Source organism: Nelusetta ayraudi, unplaced genomic scaffold, assembly GCF_046127955.1.
Source record: "Nelusetta ayraudi isolate G7.1 ecotype Tasmania unplaced genomic scaffold, CSIRO-AGI_Nayr_v1 ptg000021l, whole genome shotgun sequence".
NCBI lineage: Eukaryota > Metazoa > Chordata > Actinopteri > Tetraodontiformes > Monacanthidae > Nelusetta > Nelusetta ayraudi.
In genome coordinates, this window is record NW_027466071.1 from 2,946,080 (window position 1) to 2,973,482 (window position 27,403).

Sequence of the window (27,403 nt, forward strand, 5' to 3'; positions counted from 1 at the left end):
TGCATCCTGCTCCTGACTGCTGAAGGCCACTATTAAACACCCAGGGGACAATATTTGGCTGTTCAGATGCCTGTCCAGATGCTTCATTTCCTATCATCTCATCTAGACAACAGCGGCAAAGTACAAACCTGCGTCTCTTCCTCAGCCACTGGTAGGTCCCTGGAGTACTGCAGGAACTGGGACACGTAGGTCATGATGGACTTCTCGTCGGGGTCTCGCACGTCCACATCTGCATCGACATCACAATCCTCCATGACGCTACTGCGCTGTCACAGAGCGCGTCGAGGACACGCTGCGCTGCCGCGGCGGCGGGCGGAGTTTGGAAAAAAAAGCTGAGAAACTCGTCCGTCTTTGAAAACACGCGGCCCTCAGCGAGAGTCTGCTGACGAGCTAACAGGCAGAGCCCAGAGAATCAAGCTAGGGTTTTTTATAAAGGGCTGAAAACAAACAAGGCAGCGAGTGAGTCAGCTGACAGTGAGATGGTCATGCCGCGTGCCCTGGGGCCGGCTGGGCTCGGTGCTGCGCGCAGACATTCGCTCGGCAGCGCATCGATTACAGCGGCTGAGGGCCGAGTGGCACGCAGCTCTGCCAGACAGACGCGAGCTTTGAGATCGAGTGGCAGCGAACTGGTTTGAGGACACTGGCTAATAAAGAGCAATGAAGGTGCAGACGCTCACCAGTGTGACTGTGATGACGAACTGACAACTTATTGATTTTCTCGGTCGACGTCATCTTCAGGCTTCATATCCAGCACAAAATGCTCAGACTCTACTTTCAATGTCTGTCTGTGTGTTGTTCCCTTGAATCTCCTTCACTGTCTTCTAGTTTGTTCATTCATATTTATGTCAATGTATTAAGAGTGTTTGTAATAATAATAATAATAATAATAATAATGGCTTCGGATTGTCAAATTTTCTTGTTATCTGGATTCTTCTCAAGTTTAGTCTGCTGGCACAAGCTGGTGTCCCACCCTGAACTTATGGATCTTAGTGTCATATCTTTCAGTTTAATTTCTTACCCCCCCCCCATTTTTGCAAATTCAATTACACAAAGCTAACTTTTAGTCACACATGATCTGTTTTTTCTCTCTGCATCTGGATTTTGTCATTAACAGAAAACAATTCTAACCGTAAAATAAAATAAAATATAAATAATACATTGATGTGTGCATGTTTCATTAAGAGTGTGAGGAAGCAGGTTCAGGTTTAGTAGACAACTCGTTGTCCAGAAGACCCTAATTATACGCAACACAGTTGCGTTAACTGGAATATTTCATTTACAGCAGTGATTTTAATCATAGATTAGACACAAGGCATCTGCCTCACACGACTGTCCGCCAAACCTCTTTCTGTGGACTGAAGTAAAGCTGAACGGCTCACCATCAGGATCCAGCAGCCTCGGGATCCGGAGCTCCTTCTCTGCGATGCGGAAAGCCTCCTCCAGGTTCTGCTTGTTGCTCCTGGTCCTGGCTTTGGTCAGATCGACCACGTCAGGCCGCAGGGCATAGAGGATGGCCAGGAAGACCACCCCACTCCTCCAACTGCCCTTAAAGTCCTTCACATTTAATGTACAGCCAGCCCTGACGACAAATAAGAAATAATAATGTTGCCATCGTCGCCTTTTTTCTGCTAATTTACGGTTAAATGAATAAAACCATACAAGGAAAAGCGAGACAGCAGGTGCGTGCGTTCAACTCAAAATATTGCACATTCTGACAGCGAACTAGGAGCTTACTTGTGACACTGTTCGCGGACCCAGAGCAGCAGGGCCTTCTTGGCAGAAACCCTGAAGCGGTTGTGTAGCGGGGAGCCTCTGGGGGGAACCGGACTGCTGCTGGCCGACCGGCTCGACAGAGTGGAGCGAGAGTCCAGGCTGGCCAGCGACTCCATGGACGACTGACGGGAGCTGAAGGAGAGGCTGCTGGCCAACTCTTCGATCTGGGAGGGAAACAACAGACGCACCCTTGAACATCTTTGGTAGTCACGCTGACGCAGAACAGTGGACGTAGAACAAGACGAGGGTGGAGACCACCGCGGATACTACAGTCAGCTGATGTAGACGCACATCAGGAAAAGAAAAACTTGCATCAATATTTACATTGCATAAGTACTTCTATACACATAGATAACACTTTCTAGAGTCATTGTAATAAGCATTAGTTAATAGGTAATAAGCACCCCTATAAAGTGCCTATTAACATTTAATAAGCGTTAAGGTCATTGTAATAAGCGTTTGTTAATAGGTACATAATTAACTGTTAACAAGTTCAAAGTAATGTGATATTATTAACAATATTCAGTCGGTGCTATTAACGCTTATGTATAAAATACATATATAATATACATATGAGACACAAGAGTCGACCAGAAGAAAAGTGACTGCCCAAACTCACATGGTACTGGAGAATGATTGTCCATATGAGGCCCAGGATGATGGACGGCTTGCCATCGATGATGTCAGGAATGTTTATGTTGACCAGTTTAATCTGAGGGGAAGCAGGCGGCAATGGAGAAGCAATCATGTAAAACCAAACTCCAGGGCAATTACTTTGAGTCAATAATGAATTTATGGATGTTTCCCAAGGGAGCGTCTGGACCGAGTGTGACTCACCGATTTCTGCTTCAGAAAGGAAAGGGCCTTTTCAATGTTGCTCCTGTGCTGAAACATTCCCTTGCCTCGCTCCCGACTCTGCAGAGCCAAACACGAGAGTCAGCCGGCTGGTTGAACCCAAACAAATTCTCGGCCTCGGCCTCGGCCTCCATCGGAAGAAAAAAAAAAAAAAAGGCGGCGAGCTGAGCGGCGACTCACCATGCGCTGGCCGCTCATCACCTCCAGCAGGTCCAGCAGTCTGGAGCCATCCCGGAAGTCCATGAACAGGTCTAGAATCATGCATGGTGGCCTCCGCTTCACAACACAAACACACACATAGATTTTTTTTTTATTTTATTTCACAATCTGATAGAGTTCCTGATAGAGGGTGATAGAGATAGACTTTAACAGAGCAGCCAATCAAAATTCACCCTTATATACATATATATATATATATATAATATGTTCACTGGCTGATGAGAGCCTTAAAGGTGTGTTTAATTTTACTCTAATGTCAGGTGCTCATTGCAACAAACGTAACAAAATAAATATTGAAAAAAATAAAAGGAGAAACCACTCAGATTTCTCACGGAGCTCCTGCATTGTTGAGCCCGTACAGCGTTTGAGTTGAAGTCTGGTCATGCTCCACTTATGTTGAATACAGCTACTGTGCGCAGTGTGTTTCCTTTGTGCGCTCACAGCATAAAGTGTTTCTCGGGCCGCTAATCCTGTCATGTTTTCATTGCACGGTTTGGCCATTTTGTGAAATTGTCTTTCCAGCAAAGTTCCTCCCTGAGGCATGAACACAGCTGTGAGTGATGCATCTGAGAATCGCTCTCAGATTCATCTCAACAACATCTCCTCGGTTGGGTTTGATGACGACGGGTCATAATTGGCATCAGAAGGTGAACTGAGGTCTCCAACTACTGCACACACATACATCTGAGTTTGTTCCTTTTTTTTTTTTTACACTGTTCTAACTTTCAATACATTTTCATCCATCCATACTGCTAAAATATAACTTCTGGGTCTGACTAAGCCAAGAGTGGTTGACCCCGAGAGAATGACGTCTGAGAGGAGTGAGAGAAAGGCAGGATTCCTTCTGCACGAAGTCAGCGTCGCGCTTTAGCAGGAGGCTTTAACGACCCCATTAAACCAAATTAAGAGAAAATCGATGTTAATATAAAAATGTGAAAGATGGATCCTCCAGTCAAAACTTTGAACCTCTTTTTTATTGATTGGACTTGCATGTGTTCTGCCAGAGGAGGATTTGATACTTGTGACATCATATCAAAACCATTTTTTTTTTTTTATTTTTTTTACTATTTTAACATCCGCGGTGGATGAGCTCATTCCATTTCTAAGAATAATGAGCGAAGCTGCATCAATTATATTGCAATATATTGCATTTTTAAGGTTTAGCATGAATATTATGACAACATTAAGTACATAGCTACAATATATGTCATTGTCTTGTTTATAAGGAGCAGGCCAGTTGGAGACAATGGCAATACATATTCTACTATTCCTGTTTTAATCAAGTCTACTCTATAGCCAAATATCACCAATAAATACTTTAAGTTAACTTAAGTACTGCGCTCACACTAACAAAGCCACACGTCCTGGTGACAAATTCATCAAACCCCACACTGATTGTAAATTTGTGATTGAAGGTAATAAAAAAAAAAAAATACAAGGCTGACAAATTGCTGGATCAAACATGACCTTCAAAGACCAACATTTCTTCATCATTTCTTGATGTTTCCTCACCGCACCCGTTTGGAATGTCACGTGCTCTAAGAGTGCCTGTTCAGAATCGGGCTGGAAACATAAGGAGAGCGGTGACTTCAGTGTTGCCGTGTCAGCCAGGAGTAATCACAGGATTAACCATGATTGGTTCCGTTTCTGCAGGAATCTTCAGCTGAGCGCCGCGAGTGGGCAGAGACTGGCTCAGTTTGGACCGGAGAAGCAGCAGGGCTGGTGGCTGGGGGGGGGGGGGGGGGGGGGGGGGGGCGATGTCTGTTGCTGTCTGTCTGTGCGCTGTGAACCTTTGCTCCTCTGTGCTATATTTATGCGCCCATGGACAGTGTCAACCCCAGTCTCACGTGCAAAGCTGACCTCTACTGGGAGGGGACGCTGTGCTGCTGACTCATGTTTGGAGATACTTTTACAGCAGCGGCGGTGAACAGTGCTCAGCTCCGTTACCAAATTGTCTTTTGTGATTTTAATTTGGATTTCGTGACAACAGTGAGGTGCAATTACAGGTGAGGAGAGGTCAGGTCAAACCGATGTTTCAAGCGTTGTTTTTCCAAACCCAAACCTGATATTTCCGAATCTGAAAACCTCCACATTGAAAATAAATACACTTTTTTTCTTCATTTTGTAACCAAACAAACCTTAAACTGACAAGCAAGCAAAATTGCAGAACATTTTAAACCCACCTTTGCCAGTTGAGCATTGACCCAGTTGGTGAAGGTCTTCTTCTGGATTTGCTCTTGTTCCACTGTTGAAGCAGAGAGAGACAGAAATACATTGAAGTGATGAGGGGGCCACAATGCTTATTTTAATGCTTATTTCAACCAACATGTTTTAAGCAGACAGCAATTTTAATCTGTATTGCATAGTCACACTAATATTCAAGAGTGTCCAGTCATTATAACAATATTCCTCATTTGCTTTGTAATATCCTAATCATTCATTCATTCATTTTCCATGCCCGCTTAGTCCCGAGCTCAGGGTTACGGGGGTCTGCTGGAGCCTATCCCAGCCTATCCCAGCTGTCATAGGGTGAAGGCCGGAGTGACACCCTGGACAAGTGGCCAGTTCATCGCAGGGCCACATAAAAACAAACAACCATTCACACTCACATGCACACCAATGGACAATTTAGAGTGTTCAATTGACCTCACATGCATGTTTTTGGAGTGTGGGAGGAAGCCGGAGAACCCGGAGAGAACCCACACAGACACAGGGAGAACATGCAAACTCCACCCAGAAAGGTCCCAGGCCCGGAATCGAACCCACGACCTTCTTGCTGTGAGGCGGCAGCGCTAACCACTGCGCCACCGTGTCGCCCATATCCTAATCAGATTTCCTAAATTAGCCCTTTCTCCACATGTGGTATTTAACCCATCATGCAATGAGGGATATGCTAGTATTGATGGAATTTCAGTCGCATTCTTTCCACATGTAAACTGTGCATTGGAATCAAATGAACTTGTACAGCAAAATACTTGGCTTCTGTCAAGCTGCATTGTCCAATACAATACCAAGCATACCTCCACAAAGAAGGGCTTGAATAACACACTAATGCAAAAAACAATTGTAACAGAGTGGCAACAAAGGTCCACCACAAGTGTGAGATGATTGTAGGTTTGCAGGAGAGGGAGGGAACTTCATCCGGACAGACTGACTCACGTAAACATGACAGCCGAGCTTTGTTTGTTCTGGATAATCTGAAGCCAAAGAGCAGCTTCCTGTTTGATTGATTTGGATGGTTTCCCCATTCATCTGACAGATGTGTGAGACTTCTGCCTCATCTCACACGTGACCCAGTCCTCCATCTCTGTCTTCCTAACTGCGCTGTCAAAGTTTCCAACTGTGACGCAATTACTTCTTCGTCCATGCAGCAAGCTTCAGGCTCTCTAAATCTGATAAAGTGGAAGTTCACAAACTGTTTTCTGATTTAACATGGCAGACTGAAGGCCACGTCTAATTTTAGTTTACTTGGGGTCTTGTCAAATGTATGAAAAGCTCCTACGACGACCCAAAGATGTGATAATAACCAAGCAAATATCAGATGATAAATATCAGAGAGATCGGGCACCACTGATTGCTAACATTCACAACAAGCACCCAAACCAAGCAGCTGCAGCCTTTCTCCAAATTTCCAAGCACTTGCCGATTGCAAAGAGTGTACTCCGTACTCACTTTTTGCTGGTCAACATTGTATTAATATTTCCAAAGGTCCACCAACTACAAGCAACCCATGTCCTGTTCAGTAAGTTAAAAGCAATACTAGCAAAAACCAGCAATGCTAATAATAACAAAAGGTTTTTATTTGACAGTATTACAATATGAGTTCAAGACTGAATTCAAAACAAACCTGCAGCCATAAACATTTTCAATTTCTCACAGCTCTGTCTTTGCCATCATGGCACATTCAGCAAATTAAAGTGAGATCAAGGTCAATCAAAAGACGAGAGCCAACTGTGACTCTGCACTATTGAAGCTGTTCTGAAGTTGGAATATCTATTCATAACATATACATAATAATCTACCCACTGGTATAATCCCAAACATGACGTGCATGAATGACTGTAGCTACTTGATCGAGTTGGAAACCAGTCACAGAACAACCCTAGGCAATCCACACATGCATTTCAATAAGAGAAGTGACTGTAAACCTCCGGTCGTACTGCTCTGTCACCTAACTTCACCTCCTCTTACAGAAACTCCCGTTCTTGTGCTGTACAAAAAAAAAACAAAAAAAAAAGCGAACTCAAAAGACTAAAATACTGAAGAAATAGTGAACATACCCCTGGTGGCACTCATTGTCATTGAGGAGGTTCAGCCCCTGGTGAAAATTAAGTCCGAGTCATGCATGTCATTGTTGCGCAGTTCATCACTTCAATGAAACGGCAGAAGTAATTTAGTGCGAAGGCGATTTTGAGTAACCAGCGTTTGAACGTACATATCCCGCCCACACTCCTGCGCAGGTATCGCAAGACTCTGCCCCATTTAATTGCAGTCAGAGGTGTTCGGGCCTGCCCAGGCACGGCCTGCAACAGGCTGATCCTCCTGCAACAGCCGGAGGTCCTTTTGAAATGTCATTACGTGAGTTCATCTTGCAAGTCAGACTCGGGCCTGACAGGCCAGTTTTCTCTTCCGCTGCCTGCACGTGGCCGGTCTCCTCACAACACTGGGACAATAGCTACAACGGATGTGCTGTCGGGTTGGAAGAGTTACTCTTCTAGCTCGCGTGATGTTCTGCAAAAAATGAGTGCAGGTCTGTGAAAGTCATTTTCCTTTTCTGAGAGATTATCTGCGTGGAGATGCAGCTCTCTGCACGTCTGCTCTTCTCTGCTCGCTCTTCCATATTCTTAAACAACGGCAACGCTGCATTTTTTTTCACAATGCAGCATCGCAGTTGAAAATGATACGCAAAATGACCCAATTAAAAAAAAAAAACATTGGATTCTTACACAAGTCACGGCAGCATGGAGTTAGTTCTCACCTTATCAATCAGTTGATGCCTGGAGGAATCATTCCTAGCAACAATGAGTATTTCAAAGTTTCACATGAGTATGCAGTGTTTAAAACACACACACACACACACACACGCACACGCGCGCAAAGTGAGACCGCTACCGTTTTAACAAGCCTTGAGGTTGGTGGCTAATACAGTTTACATCACACATTCTATTCAACGCACCAGCTGGAAAGCACATAAATGGAGAAGACATTTGGAGCTTTAAATAAAATGACTGAGGGGAGGAAATGTGGGGAGTGTGTTAAAAATAGTTCAGCGGAAGGGTTTTTTTTTTTTTTTTTTTAAGTCGGTTCCCAAAAAAAGGCGAGAGAGTGAGAGTGAGAGAGTGAGAGAGAGAAGGGGGGGGCGGTCCAGCCAGGTTGTTTCCAGCAGTTATCATGGTTACAAGATAAAACATTGAAGTCGAGACACAGAGTATTTCTTTAAATAGACACTGAGGATTGGTTTAAGGTTGAGCAGACACAATGACTCTCCTAGTTTCAAGCACCTGCTTATTAAAGCAACGCTGATGGTCACACTAGCATTGACATGAGCATGACACCGATGAGAAGATTATAAAAAAAGAAATGGCAGCAATAAAAACCTTTCAGAACAAAACGAGCGAGTGCACAACCAGTCCTTGAGGTTGGAGAAAAATGTGGGGAGGGAGTTTTGAACGCGTGGGAAAGAGAAGGTGACTCAAGGTCACGAGGTAATTATTCAAAAATCCAAGGCACACAGGAGGTTCCGTTGTCCATACAGACGTCACACACAGTGACATTTGCAATTCTGTTCATTATAAGCAAGAGACAACAACAGTCCTCTGACAGTTTACATGCAGCTAAAAAAAAAAATTAATGATTGACGGCAACGTCCTCCTCCCAAAAACACAAGGGGGCGAAATCAGCCTTTTAAGTGTGTTAATTTCATTTTCTTTTTAAAGTTTTCCCCCCTTGATATGAGTGTGACGTCACGGTAAGGAAAAAGGACGCACCCTGCAGGAGCAAGTGGACGTTGTCGATGTCCAGGGGGATGGGTCCCCTGTCCTCATCGTCATCTCTGGAGTCCAAGTCCGACAACATGCCTCGTCATTGGCAGCTTCCTGCCAGCATGGCCCCTCTGCAAGACACGGGTGGGACAAGCAAACTTCATTATCATGTCGTGCGACCACCTGACCAGAGCTCAAAGGACCTCAACGGACGGCCGCGCGCAAAGTTAAGCCACCAAGGTCAAACAGTCGCCGAGGTAAACATGGACAAACGCCTGTGTGAGCCCTTGAGGGTTCAGTCTGAATTATTGTGGTTGACGTCGCGGGTCACTGCAACTGTCTGCCATGTTTGTCAGTGTCTGGTAGATCATGCAAACACCTCTCACACCACATAATTGTCAATTGTCAATCAACAATTCCGTACAAGCTGTCCTGCAATTTTTTTATTACAATGCAATTTTGTATTACATTTTCTGCTGCAATCTTGCAATTTTGGAGGCATATTTTGTGAGTCTACCACCTCAGTAACAACCCCAAAACTAATTGGAAACTGATGTTCCGTAGGAAGAATGAGATTTTCAGGAATTTCTAGATCCCCAAAAACTTTTGACTCAATGCGGCTGAGTCACGCGTCAACACTCGAAAAGCCACCTATTCTTGTATTTATCCCTCCATCAGCCCATACGACTTGTTACTGAAATGTGGTCAACTTGACATCATTCCCGACTGTGAAGCTCACAAAGACTCGCACGGTAAATTGCGTGGCGGAAAAGAACCCAGAGTGAACCAGATTCCACGGAAAACTGTGCTAATCCCACAGTGGTGAAACTATTAGCTGCTACTGTTTGGCTGTGATTATATTGTGTGGGTATGGGTGACCCTGCATTGAAGGTCTATATACCGTCTGCAATTAGTTTCACAACAACAACAACAACAACAACAACACGTGGCTAAGCAAGCTTTTTGATTTCTATGAGTGAGCTCGGTGGGGACTTAAATTGCTGCATTGAGCAAATGCACCACTTGATGTCACACTTGTTAAAGAAGGAAGGCCCACATGGCAATGCTGCAGCCAGGGGGAAAACGAGAAAGACTGATTTAGCTGGAGGTTAAAGTCATTCTTGCTGAGGAAAGTCTCTGACTCTGAAACTCTGCACGTCGGCGGGCAAACCAGCAGAGAGAGAGTTCATCATCATGTTTCCGACAATAAAAGGCAGCTCCCAGGCAGTCTGCTCTGGTGCTGGGTGAAGGGCGTTGGACTCGTCTTGTTCTGTCTCGCCCTAGGGCGTTGCAGGAATGAACTGGAAAAAATGCCTGACATTTAGACATCGCTCCCGATTCTCTCGCTTCTGCGAAGCGCGCTGTCCAACAATGGAGGTGTTTTGATTTTTGACTAGCAGGTGTTTGGGTTTTAGAGAAACGCTAGCGTGACTGACAGCTCGGGAGAAGAGACAGGTGAGCGTGGCTAAAATAAATCGGTGCGAATGAGCGCCGGGTGTCGCCAGCGTGGGCGGAGCAACAAATGCCGGGAGCAGGGCCGCAGTGTGGGTCAGTACGGCCACAGCGTTGGCGTCACATCAGGGCAAATCCAGCGGTATGTTCTGTATCTGCTCCTTCCTCTATTTCTCCCCCTGCATTGAATTAGGGCGCAGATGTAAATCCAAGAGCCTCCGAGGAGAGTGACAGTTACTGGCCTATTGACAGCCGTGTCAAATGTAGTCCAATCAAGCTAAAAGGGGTCGAGCAGATACCGCAAAGTGCCTGTAAGAGAAACCAAATGGTAAAAAGCCCCCCAGATTGAATCGACGTGTCAAATTTAAATTGTATTTCTGTATCTGGGTTGTCGCGTTGTCAAGAAGAAGAATTATCACGTACGACACTGTTATAATGCATGAAAGCAATCACTTTTTGTGCTCTCAAAGCTGGCGTTGCAGATTTATGGACTCAGTTGATTGGTTAGATGAAATCTCAACAACACAAAAAAAAACATATACAGGTCCTACCCAGAAAATTAGAATATCCTGAAAAGGTTGCTGTATTTCTGCAATTCAACTTAAAAGGTGAAGTTGACATATTATATAAAGGAAAAATGTGCAAATCAATATATTTCAAGTTTTTATTTCTTTGGATTTTGCTGATCAGGTCTTGCAGCATAAAAAAAACAACAATAATTTTCTGAGTTTGTGGGTTTGTGGTTTTAATAAGCTGAAAATCTTAATCAGCAAAGTTACAACAAGGAACTGCTTGAGATGACAATTTGCGTGGAATGGCTCAATAAAATGTGTTGCTTTCATCTTTTATGTGAAATTGCCAAAATAAAACAACTTTTACTTGATATGCTGATTTTTCGGGTAGGACCTCTATACATTGAGTTTTCAGAGAAATACATTTTAGTACCCCTGGAGTTTATTTCAAGTCTACTAGTCCCTGTGCTGCGGAAGGGCTGCAACGATTAACACGTGCAATTTCTAAAAGCACTGCCGCACCAGCCGGCTGAGGGTCAAACCTCAATAGCACGGCATTTGAATTATCCCTGGGCTTTGTGTCAGCTGCAGCGCGAGTGACCAGCGCAAGGTGAGAGTCCGCCTACCAGGGTAAACAACAGAAGTGTGAGGAGTAAAGACAGGGAGTGTGTCCGGAGGAAACAAGAAGCGAACCAAGTCCAGGAGGGAAAGAGAGGGAAGATGGAGAACATGGCTCTTTACATGTCAACCCAAGTCAGAGCCAATCTTGCTGGGCTAATTGTGGCATCAAGGCAGAGAGCCATGAAGCATCTTCAACTTGTGGAAAAAGTTTGGGGCTGAAGGGGACAGGAGGCAGCAACCTCATCTGGAAAGGCTTTAAAAATGCGTTTCTATTTGTATCTGTCCAGTTGAGACACCACTACAGCAGAGGCGAGGCACTGGAATGAGAATAAAATATCCAAATGATGTATGGTGGTTGATGTGACACATCCCTGCAACATCACTTCCCTGGCAGCAACTAGCAATGCTTCCCTCCCGTCGGCGGCGCCGTGCGCTCTCTCAATGAGTTCCAGCATGTTTCTGAGCTCTTTGTGCGAGCTCGGACAATGACCCGGCAGAATCGGTGTCGCTCAACCGGTCGCGGCAGGTTCACAGGCACACCTTCGCAGGACGGGACAATAGCAGAAGGCGACCTCTGCTTCCCCACGGACTGAAAGCACTTGAGTCATTGTGGGTGCAATCTCCAGCAGATATATCAGTGTATATATGTATATAATATTTAGCATATATACTCACTTAAACACGTGATGGTATAACATGAGCTATGACAAAAGTCTGGATTTAACTTTTCACAGATGAATTGATAGTAGCAAAGTTGTTATGCTTCAATAATCATCACAGTATTATGTCTGTGAGTTGCGATAACCACTTTGAAAAATATTTGTGATGTTGTTTTGAATGTTTGAATGGGTTTTACAGTGGGAAACATTTAGATAGAGACAAGCTGACCACTTTGTCACTGTCACTGTCTGGCTCTACCTGACTGCTCGGCATTAAGTTGTGAGTGTGCAGCTCTAATCTTTGGGTATGTCGCCATCACCAAAGGTCACGCTGTCATGCAATTCACTTCTAATCCTGCGTGCTTAGCAGAAGGCTTCACAATTTACTTTAATTATCATCTAAACCTGTGCTCGTTTCAATGTTGTTTAATGGGTTTAACAACTTGCACATGTATGTCAGGGTTTTTGCAGGGCTTAAATTTAACATGAGCTCAGACCAGATAATAGATTTCATAATATGATGATAGTCACATATTAACAAGCAAACACTAACCCTTAAGTTTTCTTAGTGTATTTTCCTCTAATGTGCAGAAATTAAAAAAGGATTTCAAACGAATACTGAAAACATCTGTGTGAAATTGTCGTCTTAGTCCTCTGTCATTAGCATTGGTGAAATAAATAGGTCAATTTTTGTTTAGAGTTTTGTTATACCTTCCACGTGTTAAGAATAGAATGTAAATACTTGATCTCAAAGCGCAGCGTGAACACCTGGTTGCAGGCGTCATCATTACTAAACCTGCAGGTACTCCTGCGGTACATTGTACACAGGCACTCCTGTCAATGCATTTGGGTTAAATAAGGTGTAATACTTTGAAAACGTTCTTTGTTGTGTTTGCACGGGCTAAAAAAAAATTTTTTTTTTTAAATGGATGAAATGTTTAAACGCGTCTGTTCCTTTGACCTGAGAGATAAAGCTGCAGATACAACACGCTCCTCCTTGTCAGCGTTGCTTGTATACATGCAAGCAACAGTCTTTCCAAAGTGCGCTCTCTGCTCCGACTGCATGACTGTGATAGCGCGCGTTATGAAAAAGCCGCGGCCCATAAATAGCTGCTGGAGGACACGTGGTGCGCGGCTGCTCTCAGATCACGTCAACCGAGACGTACTATGAGTCCTTGAGGAGGAACAGATGACTTTTAAATAGAACTCATAATGTCAACATGTGCCGTCACCTTGCAAATGTCAACGCAGAAGAATCAAAGTGTGCAAACGAAGAGCGTAGGCGGACAGTAGAACGTCGTTTAAACAGCTCTTGGGACACCTGCTGGATTTTGCTGACATCACCAAACACATTGCTATTATCATTATTATTATTATTTTTATTATTTATGTATTTATTTTTAAACTGCACATAACAGTAGCCTCAAAACGCTCAATGGTGTAAGGAAACGTTAGAATAAGAAGTCAGTACTCACATGCACAAAGAGTAAAGACGCTTTAGATGCCAATAGTGGCCTCCAGTGTGAAGTTGCTCCTCGGTGGAAGTGAAACCCGAAGCGCCGTTGGACACAAGTGACGCCCGCAAAGCTCCAGGAGGACTGGGCCCGACTGTCACCGGAGCCGCCACAGCCATACCGGGGCTGTGGGACAAACTCACAGACACTAAATATAGAAAGCACCGACTCCTCGAACACACATACACACCCTCTCTGAGTTTGGCCCCTTTGGCTGTCACCTGGGATAAAGGTCTACCCACAACAAGTGCATGTGACGCGAGGTTTAATGTCAACTAACGCTGGAACCGACTCAAACCCTCGACACGCCATTCAAGTTTCCTCTCCTACCTTAATAGGAAGGGACAGACATAAATAAGAAGAGGCTGGTCAAGTACATTTTTAGGGGACAGGCTAAAAAGATACATTCCATTCATACACTTTCCTAAAAAAAACAAAAACAAGCGAAACGGCGTGAAAACCACACTAAACTACGGGGGGCTGGCTGAAAACTACTTAGCAGTAAGCTAGCTGCCATTGTCTCGCTAACAGGAGGGTTAGCTAAATTAATTCAACACACTCTTTTATATACGTTGAGTGAAAAGTTATAGCCTACCAGTGTTTTAGAAGCTGAGGACACGTTTAGTATTTACCATATTGTTCTCGAAAGGAAACTTCCGCTATTGGTAGTTAAAGTTGCATTTTCACATACCAGTGACATTAGATGACTGTGCATTCCACAAGATAAGGTCTGTGTACGAAGTACAAGCACATTTTGCAGCAACAAGAACTAACTCCGGTTTTTGTGACTGATGTTGTCATGATACAGGTCTGTTTTGATTTTCCAGGAATCATTTACCACTGCTTTGCAGCTGTGCACTATTAAGGCAGTTAGGATGAGTTCAAGTTCTACCAAAGAGCAGCAGAGGGCAGCACACAATCATGTTTCCATTGGGTGAATGGGAAGGTAAAAACGAACAGAAAAAGATAGAGACAGGATGTTGTTGATTCCTTTAAAATATTTCGTTTTAGGAGTGATTTATTTAGAACACCATTCTCACCTTCAAAACAAACTTTAACCTGTAAATATTTTTTTTAAGCTAATGTGTTTTATTGATTTTATTTTTTTTTACTGGAGTCAAATATAAATTGATTAATGATGTGAAATGAGACTTTGAGTTGAATATGGACTACGACCAGTGTTTCTAGGAATTAACATATTGAGTTATTTAACATTTTTGCTTTGCTACATAATTCCATATATCTTGCCCATACATCTGATGTCTTTGGTATGTATCTACAATGTAGAAGGTAGTAAAGATAAAGAGAAAAACATTGTATGAGAAAGTGTGTACAAATTTGTGTGTGTGTGTTCTTTCTGCTAATCAGATGTTGCCTTGTTCACCTTTTTTTCCCCCCACCACTGACCTTTAAGGGTCAGAGTTTATCTCAGGTTGTTTCCGTCTTTAATTGTAGCCATGGCACTTATTTCCAGTGGATCTTGCGTAATACACAGGGGAAACTTTCAAGTAATAGAGGTAATAGTACACAACAAAACTTTGCTGAAGTGTCCATCGGACTGTTTTATATTTCAAGATTATTGTTGATTAAATGCAAAGCACATGAACTCAAACCTGGAGAGATTCATTAAGAAGAAGAAAAAAAATTCCCCCCAAAAAATTAATGAAAATGTGTGACAAAAATTAAGCTAATACCTAATCTCTCATTTTCAAATCAGCGAATAATTACACAAAAGCCAGCTTTTGGAAATCCAGGCTTACTCCCTTTGCACTGAATTAACCTCATTGTGAACACCACTGTTATCCCATTACATGCATTCTGTTACTCTACCCCCTGCACATTGTTCAATAATAGCCTGCAGACGGGTAATTCTTCCTGATAGTGGGGACGACAGGGTATCTGTGCGTGAACCCATCCCTGACTCATCCCCCTCAATATTTCGCCTAATCTAACTTTAATTGCTTGGCCCGCGACTTTACTTTTAAAAAGATTCATTTCCTGAACTGCTTGAGAGCGGTGCCGCTTGGCTGCTTCCACACGCCGCCTGCAGGGCCTCTGACGGTGATCATTTCTTGATGAGGAGGTTACTCATCCCGATCAATTTTTTCCAACTTCTTCATATCTGATGTGCTCTTCATCATGCTACCTCTCCGTTGAACCCGAGCTGGAAAGCCTGCAGGACATGGTTTCTGTAATAAAGGAAATGTCATGGGGGGCATAAAGACACGATGAAAAAAAAAAAACATTACGTGATAGAATAAGGCAGCGAGCAGTGAAGTCATCACAGTCAACGTGTGAGAACAGGAGTGGGGTCCGTGTCAGGAGCCAACTAATTGAGCTCGGATGAGTGAAAAATAGACACAGGTAGACACTCTGTTTGAGAACTTTGTTCCTCATTTTCCATGTCACTGGCTGGGAACAAAAGAGTCGACTCTTCCTTCTAATTAAGCTAATGGAGTAGACACAAGGTGGTCGGATAAGCTGGATGGGCGGTGACAGGTAGAAGAGCCTGCAGGAGGACCTGAGGAGAGATCGTCAACCTATGACAGGCTGACTGAGGATGATATAAAGTCCAGGTTCAGGTCCAACAGAGCGCACTGGCAAATATGGTTCATCGCAGCATCTGGAGAGTCTAAGAAGTCTGTAGATTCAAGAGGAAAGACGGAGCAGCAAAACCAAGATGAGCCTGCAAAGGAAGAATCCACAACTGTGAGTTCATATACCTGTTTTCACTTCAGCAACTTCTTTATATAAATATTATGGTATGTGTAAACATGATTATCATATTGTTTTTCTTTGTTATTTTGTTTTCTCCACACAGTACTCAGTATAATAGAGTTCTCTATTATTATTTCATGATAAAAATAGTGAATACATGACTTAAGGGAATTGTTATTGTTGCTATTATTCCTTGTTGGCTGACCTTGCTGAGCTGAATTAAGCACTGCTGCCAAAAGCCCTGTTGAAAGTCCTTCCCCAATAGGTACAGTGCGCAGTCAACAGACAGTATCTACTAGTCTTACGTTAATGAGATTCATGAGATACAAATCATGTATTTACTGTATATCATCATGCAAACAAAAAAATCAAAAGGTTGACATTCAAAAGTGTCAAACATTATTATCATTGTCATATTCTGAGGGTGTGTGTGTTTGTACGTGTGTGCTTGGGGGGGCAAAATAATTTTTTTGGTCTATTTTTTGTCATTATGAACGACAAAAATACACTCAAACAGGTCTACTGTACGTGTATGTTTACCACAACATGCATTACAATTTTTCCTAAAAAAAAAATTAAAAAATATATATATATATTTATTCTAATAATTACATCTCTTCACTAGTTATGGAAATATTTGCTTGTTGTGCTCCCTAGGAAGCTTTACCTGCCGCTGCTGCTGCTGCTGCTGTGCCTCTCTCCATGTTCGCTCTCCCTCCGCCACTCGTCCGCCGTCAGCCTGCGTCGCTTCATGGGCTGCGCCGTGCGAGAGTTCACCTTCCTGGCCAGGAAGCCCGGCTGCGGGGGGCTGCACATCACCACAGATGCCTGCTGGGGGCGCTGTGAGACTTGGGAGGTGAGCAAGCGGGCGCCAGCTACTGTACTGTACTCTCTCTCTCTCTCTCTCTCTCTCTCTCTCTCTCTCTCTCTCTCTCACGCGCACACACGCGCCAGGAGGAGAGGGTGTGTAAATGTGATTATACTGAGAGGTGATGTATAAGCAAAGCTGACAACTTTACACAAAAGAATGGAGTCTGCTTTTTTTCATCAGCTCACGTCTGGAAAGGGGGGTGGGGGGGGCCGATTGGATGAAATACAAGCGGTCAGACAGTAAAGTGGGGGGAGGGCGGTGATTGGTGGTGGTGGTGGTGGCGGTGGGGGTGGGTCCACAGGTAGAGACGGACCCGCAGAGATGGAGATGAGTGGGATCCCACCGAGAATATTTGTTTTCCCTTCACCCTCACCACAGAGGTCAGCGCAAGTGCAACGAAAGCCTTCAGCCGTGTGACAAATATTGGCGCAGGTGCACAGATTGATGAGACGTAGAAGAGAAAAATAGATTCCTGTGTTTATAAGGCCTGGCTGGGGTTTTAGTATTTCTGTGCTGCGCAGTAATGAGAAGCTGTGTGATGCTAATGCAGCTGCCGAGCGCTAGTGGTGGTGGTGGAGTGAGTGTGTGTGGGGTGGGGGGGGGGGGATTTGCCTTTATGGCCATCTGCACTGAAAATGAAATTAATGTTCTGCAAGAGTGGAAAAGCGCGGCGGAGCCCGGATTGAAGTGGCAGCGCTACTTTCTCTAACAATGTCTCACGTGCGCAGAGGACACAGTTGGATTTCAAAAGCAGTCAGAAAGTGATTATTAAAAAGCCGAGTTTCGTCTGCCGCTTGGTGTTCAGTGACAGCAGGCATGATTCTTCAGCGTTCAGTGGTCTGAGTGGGTGAGTGTGCGTGCGTGCCCAAGAGGCTTTCGTTTGATTTTTCGCCAGCTTCATAAACAGGAGATACTCAATATACAGTGTGGCTTTAAGAGTTAAGGGGTCAAATGGCCTTATATTAATCACACTATATATCTAATCTAAAACTAAATGATCAGGATGAACAAACAGCTTCCAGGATTTTAACTCACTGTAACATGTAAAAAATTCAGCTTCATCTCCAAATGTTTTGTGTGACCTTAAAAAATATACCTGAAAAACCACAAGGACTTATATTTTTCAGTTAAAATGATATAACTGGCCACTTGTCCAGGGTGTCACCCTGCCTTCGCCCTATGACAGCTGGGATAGGCTCCAGCAGACCCCCGTGACCCTGAGCTCGGGAATAAGCGGGTATGGAAGATGAATGAATGAATGAGTTAAAATTATATATTTTTCTGATAAATTTTTTGTTTTGTTTTGTTGCACTGTGACAAGGAAACATACGCAGCAGCTCTGCTTTCAGCCGGACTGCCTGAGTTTCCCTGTGTTGGTATTTGACCATCAGTGCTGCTGGATGGCAGTGTTTAGATGAGTGGGCTGTGCTGCTGTGTTTTTTTTTTTTGTTGTTTTTTTTTGCTAAAAGTACCTGGGTGTGATATAATATATACGTGACTTATAGTGTTGAGGGAAAGATTTCAGGGAAAAGTGAGAAAAACAAGCGTACAATATATAAATAAATAAATAAATAAATAAATGCTCTTTATAACTTCGCATCCTGCAACCCTGAGTGCCGGACAGAGCCGGTGTTGAAAATGGATGAAATCAGGCCCTCAGAACAGCGATAACGCCGGCCAAGTCAAAAGTTCCTAAAGTGGCGAGTTTCTTATCCCAGCGAAGTCATGACTTGTCAGACTGAGCAAGCGTTTTTTACTGACTTCTGTTTGCAGAGGCCCGTCCTGGAGCCCCCTTTCATTGAGTCCCACCAGCGAGTCTGCACCTACAACCTGACGCGCCTCGTCACCGTGAGACTTCCCAACTGTCTGCCCAAGGTCGACCCGACGTACACCTACACTGTGGCCCTGAGATGCGACTGCGGGGTTTGCCTGACCAGCACCACTGAGTGTATCACATCAGTCTAGCACACAAACAGAGAACCACCAAAGGCAGACACACGTCAAGCAGCAGCAAGATTAAAAAAAAACAAACACTGAGTGTAAGAGGTTCCATTAGTCTTGGAGATGGTTGATTTTGGGGCTCGGGTTTGTGGATACGGCAGACCGATTCCACTTTATCCAACAATGTCTTTGGATCACAACAGAGTTCGGCAATCACAAGGTTCTGTTCAATTTTGGTTGAAACGAGTCCAGACGCTGCCCTTGTGCCTGACTCACTGCAAAGACACACTGAGGCAACACACTGCGGGATTTTCGGGTCCCCTAAGTGGGATGTTATAAAACTTCGGGTGAAATTAAGATCGTTTTTGCAACTGTAACATCTTTCTTTGCTGCATTAAAAGAAATAAAGACATTTAATTAGAAATAAATGCATGTTTTTTTTTTTTTTTTTACTGGAAAACAGTTCAACAGTATGTACTGCAAGTCCTCTGCATGTTATCAGACACTGTCGCAATAGATTCATATCAAGTAAATAATGAGAGGGGACAATATTTTGACCTGGCAGGCTGGGCTACATGCAGTCGTCGCTGATTCACCGGTGCTATCAGGAAGTGCTGTTCCCAGCAAGGCGGTTCGATTTGCCAGAGATAATAGAGGGATCAATGGGTCAGTGAGCATTTACACTGTGAGGAGGCTTTAACATTAGAGTGGGACATTGTAGCAATGATCAATGGCAGAATACAAAAAGAAAAGAAAACATAATACAATTATAAGATGTGCGTTTGTGGGTGTGTGGGGGGGGTGGGGTAGGGGGGTAGGGGGTTAAAGGTGGAATAAACCATATATCAGCAAACGGAGCGAAACCCAATGAAACACTGAGAGTGCTTAAAGAGCAGCGAGGCAAGGAGGGGGAATCGAATGTTTTGAAAGTTTGAATGACAAAGACAGGAAGTGAAGAAAAAGGTGTACATTTCAAACTAAGAGGACAAGTGTTTTTTCAGGTCGTGACCATACAAACATTGTGTATGTTTTTGTGTCGCTATTGACATACTTCCATTAAAAATGTTGACATCTGAAATTGATCACGTTATTGTTTTTGTTTTTTTTTTGTTTTTAAATCTGCTGTTATTTTCCTGAAATTCACCTATACTTAAAATACATAAAGTAAAAGAGTACGTTTTTTTTTTTATATAATATTTTGCTTCTTGTCGTTGCTGCTGTTCATCCTGTGAGAAAAACCCCCAAGACCACAGGTTAGTTTTTTATCATTGTTCGAAACCTGTTAACCTGTATTTATCTTAGATGGAAATGCAACATTAATTATCACACTAATGCAGTAACTGCTGTCATGAAAGATATTGGTCAATCCACCAGCAGATACACAGTAAGTAGATTAGTTCCTAATATCGATACTTAAATGGCCATTAGTTAATGCGTCGCTGAAGACAAACCATCCTGAGATCAACAGAGAAATTGATTTTTCATACTGTATTGATGTGTGAGTTTGTTATTATAATTTGTTTATTTTTAGATTGTGGTATGTTTTTGGCACACGTACCATCAAAACCTTATTTTATAAAAAAAAAAAAAATGCTAGCATTTTATACACATACGTCTACATTTGAGGGCTTTAAAATACAATGCAAGTATAAAGATTTGATTTTATATTCAGAGAAATCATAAAGTTGATTTCGGAGATTTTGGTAGAAGCACATATAATAATTTAACACAGACACAAATCAATATCCAACCTGAATGACCTTCCATGGCCCTGATGCCCTTCTAACTGTAAGCACATAAATTGATCACATGACTTAAACAATGTCAATCAGTGCAAAGAAAATCATTCGCTTCAATTGATTTGGCTCTATTTCAAGCTGCCAAACTTCAATACACTGTTACTCAGTGTCAAATCCAAACTTGACTGACACCAAGCGTCCTCTGCAGGTGATCTCAGTCCTTGGAGGATATTACTGGGGACTTTAGAGGAACAGTGAGGTTGTTCCTGATGTCAAGAGGTCGGAAGGTTCCAGCGTCTTGGGTGAGTCAACACAATGTGTAAACTCGAAGATAATTCTGACTCCGATAATAAATATTATGAAAGCTTTCCATTTCAGAAACGATTAATTTCAAACTAGCAGTTGTTTACATATTTATGTATTTATTATTTTTTTTATTATTTATTTTAGTTTCGGTGGTTATTTTTTGCTGCCATCCATTTCGCTTTCATAAACTCAACTCAATAAAAAAAAAGCAAGCGTCTCCCTAACAGGACCCAAACAGGAGCAGCAAGCATCACTTGAGGGGGCTTTTGAAAGCTACAGACAAGATGCAGAGGTTAAAAGGTAGAAGAGTGAGGGGAGCTTGGCTGTCTGGACACCTCGCTCTCCCGAGACCTTGGCTATCTTCAACCAGGCTGACAGGAGAGTCACTCTAACAACCCCCGCTGTCCTAATCGTTTGTGACATTACCACATCCTCCCGCGGCAGCAGGGGGAGGACAGTGTGAAGCGGATGCCGCAGCTCTTGGCAGGGAGGCTCCGGAGGAGGCGCAGCGGAGGAGGGAGTCCTCATGAAGCCATCACTGGGAGTTTCTAACCTGGGGTCTGTGACCTCCTACTGGAGCTCAGGGGGGGAACAAGATGACTCATATCAGAGCTTTCACTGCTGCTGAGCTAAAAAAAAAAAAAAAACCCACACACACAGACATGGATGAGAAATTTAGGTTAGCCGAATGCAAAATATACTTTCCGCCGTGTTCATATTCTCATTCAGAATTAGGAGAATACTTGACTTGAGTTAATTATGCAACATGATTTACAATTAAAATATGCAAATCCTCACATTTAAAATGTAATTTATTCTCTATTTAAGGATGGAGAATTATTGATGCAGCGACTAACCTCCTAATGAACTGCAGCTCCTCCAGGTCAGTTAAACTGGTTGTCACTCACTCCCTCACTTGTTAATTGCAGGTTAGAAGCAGGTTGACGTTCAGGCAGGTGAACTGTTTGCTAAGCTGTGGAGCTCCGGGGCCAAAGTCCTCTCTCTGGGTGAAACAGCAGCGTGGCAGGTTGTGACTGGGGTTATGAATTATACAGTCTCTCCTGCAGGGACAGGCGGTGTTTTGGGGATCTTGGTCAGTGACAGAGCTCCGGCGCGGAATGCAGCCGAGCTGCTCCATGGGTGAGGCTCCTCGGGGGACGCACCCGCCTGAGATGCCTTTGTCGGGTTCATTGCAATCGACGTCTTATATGATGTGGGTGACGCCTCACTGACGAAGTCCAAATGTTACATCCGCAGCTGAGGACTCGTGCAGAGACCCAGAGGGAGCAAATCACCCACAGCAGGGAGAAGGGACCATTACTTGGAATGCCGATCCGAAGAGAGACGACCAGAGGCGGACAACCAGGACTCGCCCTGTCAAGCCTTTATCCGGTCATAGACTGAGAAATTGGGCGAAATGAGAACATCTAGACTGCAAGAATTTAAAACTGTGGCAACAGAAGACAGCGACTCCACCTCATCGTTGCATAACAGCACTGAATGTAGTCACATTACTTATCTGCTTCATAGAGACATGTCTGTGACCTTCTGATGTTCCACAGAGAATTTTCATCCTATAGATTTCTATCACATCCCCTTTTGGTAAAGAGCCTATAAATGAACAGAAACATAGCAGGTGATTGGAACAACATCCACAGCTCCAGCTGGAGGGTTGAACAGAGCAGCCACTTTGGAAGCTCTGTTAGCAGTCGCACCTCCTCAGTGCCTGAAACCAGCCACTTGCAGCAGCAAATAGCAAATCTTTTAGGTATTCAAGCAAATGTTGGCATTTTATGAACAATATAATATGTATATATGTCCAGAGTTCAGATCATTGGACTTGCTGAGCTGAAGGCGAGCTCTCACCCAGTCTAAGTCCAACTTTGGTGGAACCATTTTCACTGTACATAACACAGAGTCCAAGCTGCAGCCGCAGCAAAGCCACGTCAATCATGTGTCATCAACAGAGTTGATTTAGCATCAAAATTGTGATGCTAAACAAAGAAGCACCTTTACATCTATTGCTCATTCTGACTGATCTGCGTGATCATTCTCATTTCTGAACTTGAAACAGTTTATTATTTCCTGCAAACTGTCATAGACAGCTTGTTCAGCTACAGCAGCCCCTGATCATCACTCTGATGCTTTTTTTTCCATCACTGTCCTGGTTTTGGGTCATTAAACAAAAGAGTTGAGAAAATGAAAGAAATCAAATCGAATAATAAAAAAGGTTTTAAATGTGTAAAAAAAATCAGAAGCTCCCTTCCTCCTTCATGTTGTCATGGTTTGACGTAAAGCAAGGTTACAGGTAATGAATGGCCAGATTACCTGCTGGTCTGTGACACGCACTGAAATGAACTCCTTTGTGACTCATGGTAACAGCTCAGCTCATTATTTAAAGGTCACACTAGTTCTGCAATCACATTGCTGCAGCTAATACAAGTTGTCACATTTATAAAAATAAAAATAAATGAGTTTCATTCTTTTCATGTTGATGATTCCTGTTCATTATTATTTTGTCTTTGTCCAATGAATCGAAAAATAATCTGGTCAGACAACAGCAGCCCAACACTCCTTAGCAGATGATGGGCAAAACTGTAGAAAAACAGGTTTGACATTATGTTTCTGTGTGTATGGGGGCAAATAGAAGATTAATAAACAGGAGCTCTGAAGCTGCACACCCTTTAAACAATCTTGGTTGCTCCTGGATCTCAATTTAGCAAAAGAACCCCCCCCCCCGCCCCCCCCTGCTGGAGGTGAGACAGACTGTACACAGATTGAAATATTTCTTGTTCCATTTTAACTTAGCATCCTCCTCAGTGTGTTCCAACAGATCGCCCACTGGATGCAGCCACGAATACCTCTGACATACAGTGGAACTGCGAGGGGTGGCGGAGGGGGTCACAGCACGCCCACCTTCTCTGCAGGAGTCAGAAGTGAAAAATATGCCACCGCAACGACAGAAGGTCACAACATTGCCATCCGGTCGTTACCTCTGCACAGCGGCAAAAGTGCTTTTGACACCAGCACCACAAAACTCATTCAGTTTACACTCAGACATTAAACTTTCATCTGCGCCGCCAGTGGAATCACCGGCTGTTGACTCTGCCACAAACAGGGAATTGACGTTCATAAATATTCATTTGAGCGGAAAAGAACAACAAAGTCAGACATTTCAAAAGCAATGGCATTAAAATGCAATGTGCATGCTAACGGCAAAAGGATAACACAAACTTTATGATTAGTCATTTGTGTATAAAAAGCTTGATCACCTCAATATGGGCTCGCCGCCTATAAAAGGGACAGAAGGAATGAATCACAGGCTGTTTGCTTCTTGTGTGTTGGCTGAGTGTTTCAAATATGACGTTGAAATTCATATTATTAAATGAATGCCAACGCTTTGTTGACTGTTGCGTCGTGGGGCCAACACTTGGAAGAACACCAGTCAATGGTCAGATTTAACTTTGAATCCTCCAGTTATCCACTGGGGTTGACACCTTGACACTTTCAATTAAGGGAACATCTCTCTGTGTTTTCTCCTCTGTTCTCTTCAAACCCCCAAGTGACGTCTGCGGAGCAACTGAAGGTTACCATCAAATAATTCCAGATCTTGATGGGCGTAATGGGTTGGAATGATCGCACATCCTCATTCTTCAGTCTGGATCCAGTCACATTTCAACCCCATGGGCCACTCGAGGGAAATGAAACGCTCGGATCTCAAGAACCTGATAATATGAAAGCGCTTGTTTAATCAGTCATTCTAGCGCAGCTCTTTTACTGTGTGAAAGGGGGTCCTGTTTCCGGGTGAATCTAAAACACGCTGAAGGTTGTCCTCTCACATGAACTGCTCCTCATGGCTAAACTTAGACTCTAGAAAAGGGGGAAGCCACATCGAATTCACTTCCTTTTCGTGAAGTATAAGTCTGACACTTTTTCTGTGGTAAGTTTGAAGCACGAGTCATCCTCGCAATTCAAGTAATTCAATCCAAACCTGCATATTTCACAAACAATGTCTATTGTGTTATTTTGCATCAGTCTTGGAGCCGCAATGTTATTGGGCATCAAAGAGAGAGAGAGTCAGAGACAGAGAGATCATTGATATCCTGACTGACAGTTAAGATAAATTGTTACCCTGTCAACAGAGCTGCTGAGATTAGAGGTAAACTAGCCGCGCAACCGGAGCGGACTGATGCCTGTTGGAGAAAAATAGAATGTTTTCTTCGCACTATTTGAGTAAATGCTAATGAGGAAAAGCATGTGCTTCATCTTGGCAGTGAAGGCGCTCCTATAGGAGCGTCCAGGCGGAGCCTCAGGTGGGCTCGCCGGAGCCGCTTCAAAGTCTTGACAGTCTAATTTCTCCTTTGTTTCCTTTAGCTTGCCCACGGCTCTCGCCATCCGCGGGGAAACTGACCATGGTAATTCCGCTGCCCCGCCAGTAATTGGCCTCCGAGTCTCACAGCTACTAAAAAAAAAGTTTTGTTGGAAGAGGGCCAGATTGGATTAAGCGTTGACGCACGGGCAGAGAACGCAGGAGGACGACGGCTAAACCAATCATTGCAGGGCAGCTTTTTGAGGGCTGAAACAATGCCACCTGTGATTGGAACATTACCTGTCCGTGTAGCCAAATTGGATTCTGTGATGTTAAACAGGAACTGAGGATTATTTCACATTACACTGATCCTCTTAGTAAGCTGCAGCCAGGACGCTGCCATATAAATTCTAGTCACAAAGACCGTAGTTGGAAATAGAGGGCGTGAGACAGAGCGAGAATGAATGAATATTCATGGAAGTGTCCAGAAAGGTTGAGCCACAGTGCTGGGGATGAAAAGTGCACGATTTGAAGGTCTCTAATCCCGCACCCAAGTTCTGAAAGAGCAGTAAGTGCAAGAAGTGGAACCTGCTGGAAAAATCCAATTGCTCAAACTCTGGTCCTTCACCTTCTGTATATTTCAACAACTGCACTGCTGTAGGAACAAGAGCTGGAGGGCACCTCCGTACTGCGCTCTTCTGACCCGAGCTTCACCCTCATGACACGGCAGAAAGTGAAGCAAACATCACGCAACCAAACACTGCAGCGTTTCCGGAGAGGAAGGAGTCCACTTGAGTGAGTTCCTCCTCCACTATTTCTGATCGTATGCATTCAAGCTGTTCAAGGAGAGCTGAAAGACCTTTGTGAACTGCTCTGAAGTTGACCTAAAGTCTGGAAGTTTGGATTTTCCTTGGTCTGCAAACAACTTGAAGGAGCCCTACAATACAGAACTGACTTTTTCACCTTCTCAAACATTTTTTTTTTAACTTGTGCATCCGGCAACCAATTCTTATAATACATCCGTATTGAGCGCCATCTTTCCTGCCAACAGTGAGTGACTAGCCAATCACAAGGTAGTTGAATGTTCCAAGGTGGAGCCATGGCTGGAGCAGGTGGGGGAGGGTGGAAGAGAGTTCTTTGTTTCATTTTATTTTATTGAACAGTTTATCACATCTGGAATCGGGACATTAAATCTGGAAATGTCCACAATTGGGCCCGTGGAAGTTAATAAGTCTTAGTTTTATCCTAATTAGGCTGCTACCTCTATATGTCTTAAGTCTAAAGACGTCTGCTTCACTGAGGTTTGTCCAACTATACACAGATTTGTGATAAGAAATTAAAAAACTCTCCTGTCTGAGGTCCTTAAAGTAAAGACCATCCTGCGGGAGCTGATCTGAAGGAAATCTTTTCAAGAAAACTCTACGTGATGAATTAAACATGGACCCACCAGCCACTGTCAGAGGAACACCTTGGTAGTACCAGGCTCACCATAATGAGGCCGATGAGTGTACAGTATACACACACACACACACACACACACAGCTGCAGGGTGGGACGTGTTGCGTGTTCACAGATGCTATCCTGCTGACCTTAGTGTTAACCTCAGGTCATTTGAGTTAATGTTGCCTTTCTGCTCTCTAGCCAGTCTGCACATTCTGCCTCCCGACAACTGCAGCTCACTTGATGTTTTCTCTTTATAGGAGAAATACTCAAAAAATGTACATCTTCTGTCGTGTCTATACACATTGAATTGCAGCCATTTTGTGTTACCGTGCACAATTCACCCCATAAAGTGGCCAGCAAGGGGTGACAATTTTGCTTTGTATTATAAAACAGGAATTTCCTCCAAATTAAGATGGCTAAAGATTTCTTTTTTTCTTGAACATTGTTTAAAATCAAAAATGGTCTCATATGAAAGGTAGGAAGGTGAGAA

General features: G+C 43.6%; 2 protein-coding genes across 4 annotated transcripts in view; one reads left to right on the top strand and one right to left on the bottom strand.

The window, feature by feature from the left end:
- The window catches only part of LOC142889080 (uncharacterized), a 41,652-nt gene extending 27,971 nt beyond the window's left edge, over positions 1-13,681 (bottom strand). For all 3 annotated transcript variants that reach the window (XM_076027692.1, XM_076027693.1, XM_076027691.1), the window contains exons 1-9: positions 13,548-13,681; positions 8,835-8,959; positions 5,031-5,092; positions 2,809-2,904; positions 2,611-2,688; positions 2,393-2,485; positions 1,735-1,937; positions 1,380-1,579; positions 129-229 (exon numbers count right to left, since the gene is read on the bottom strand). In XM_076027692.1, coding sequence (XP_075883807.1) covers positions 129-229; positions 1,380-1,579; positions 1,735-1,937; positions 2,393-2,485; positions 2,611-2,688; positions 2,809-2,904; positions 5,031-5,092; positions 8,835-8,922 — 921 coding nt within the window. In that variant the 5' untranslated portion in view covers positions 8,923-8,959; positions 13,548-13,681. The remainder of the gene's footprint in view (positions 1-128; positions 230-1,379; positions 1,580-1,734; positions 1,938-2,392; positions 2,486-2,610; positions 2,689-2,808; positions 2,905-5,030; positions 5,093-8,834; positions 8,960-13,547) is intronic.
- Positions 13,682-16,266: 2,585 nt separating this feature from the next.
- Positions 16,267-19,151, top strand: gphb5 (glycoprotein hormone subunit beta 5). The gene is made up of 3 exons (XM_076027443.1): positions 16,267-16,295; positions 16,962-17,160; positions 18,949-19,151. The coding sequence occupies exons 1-3, from the start codon at positions 16,267-16,269 to the stop codon at positions 19,138-19,140; spliced, it is 420 nt and encodes a 139-aa protein (XP_075883558.1). The 3' UTR covers positions 19,141-19,151.
- The last annotated feature ends 8,252 nt before the right edge of the window (positions 19,152-27,403 follow it).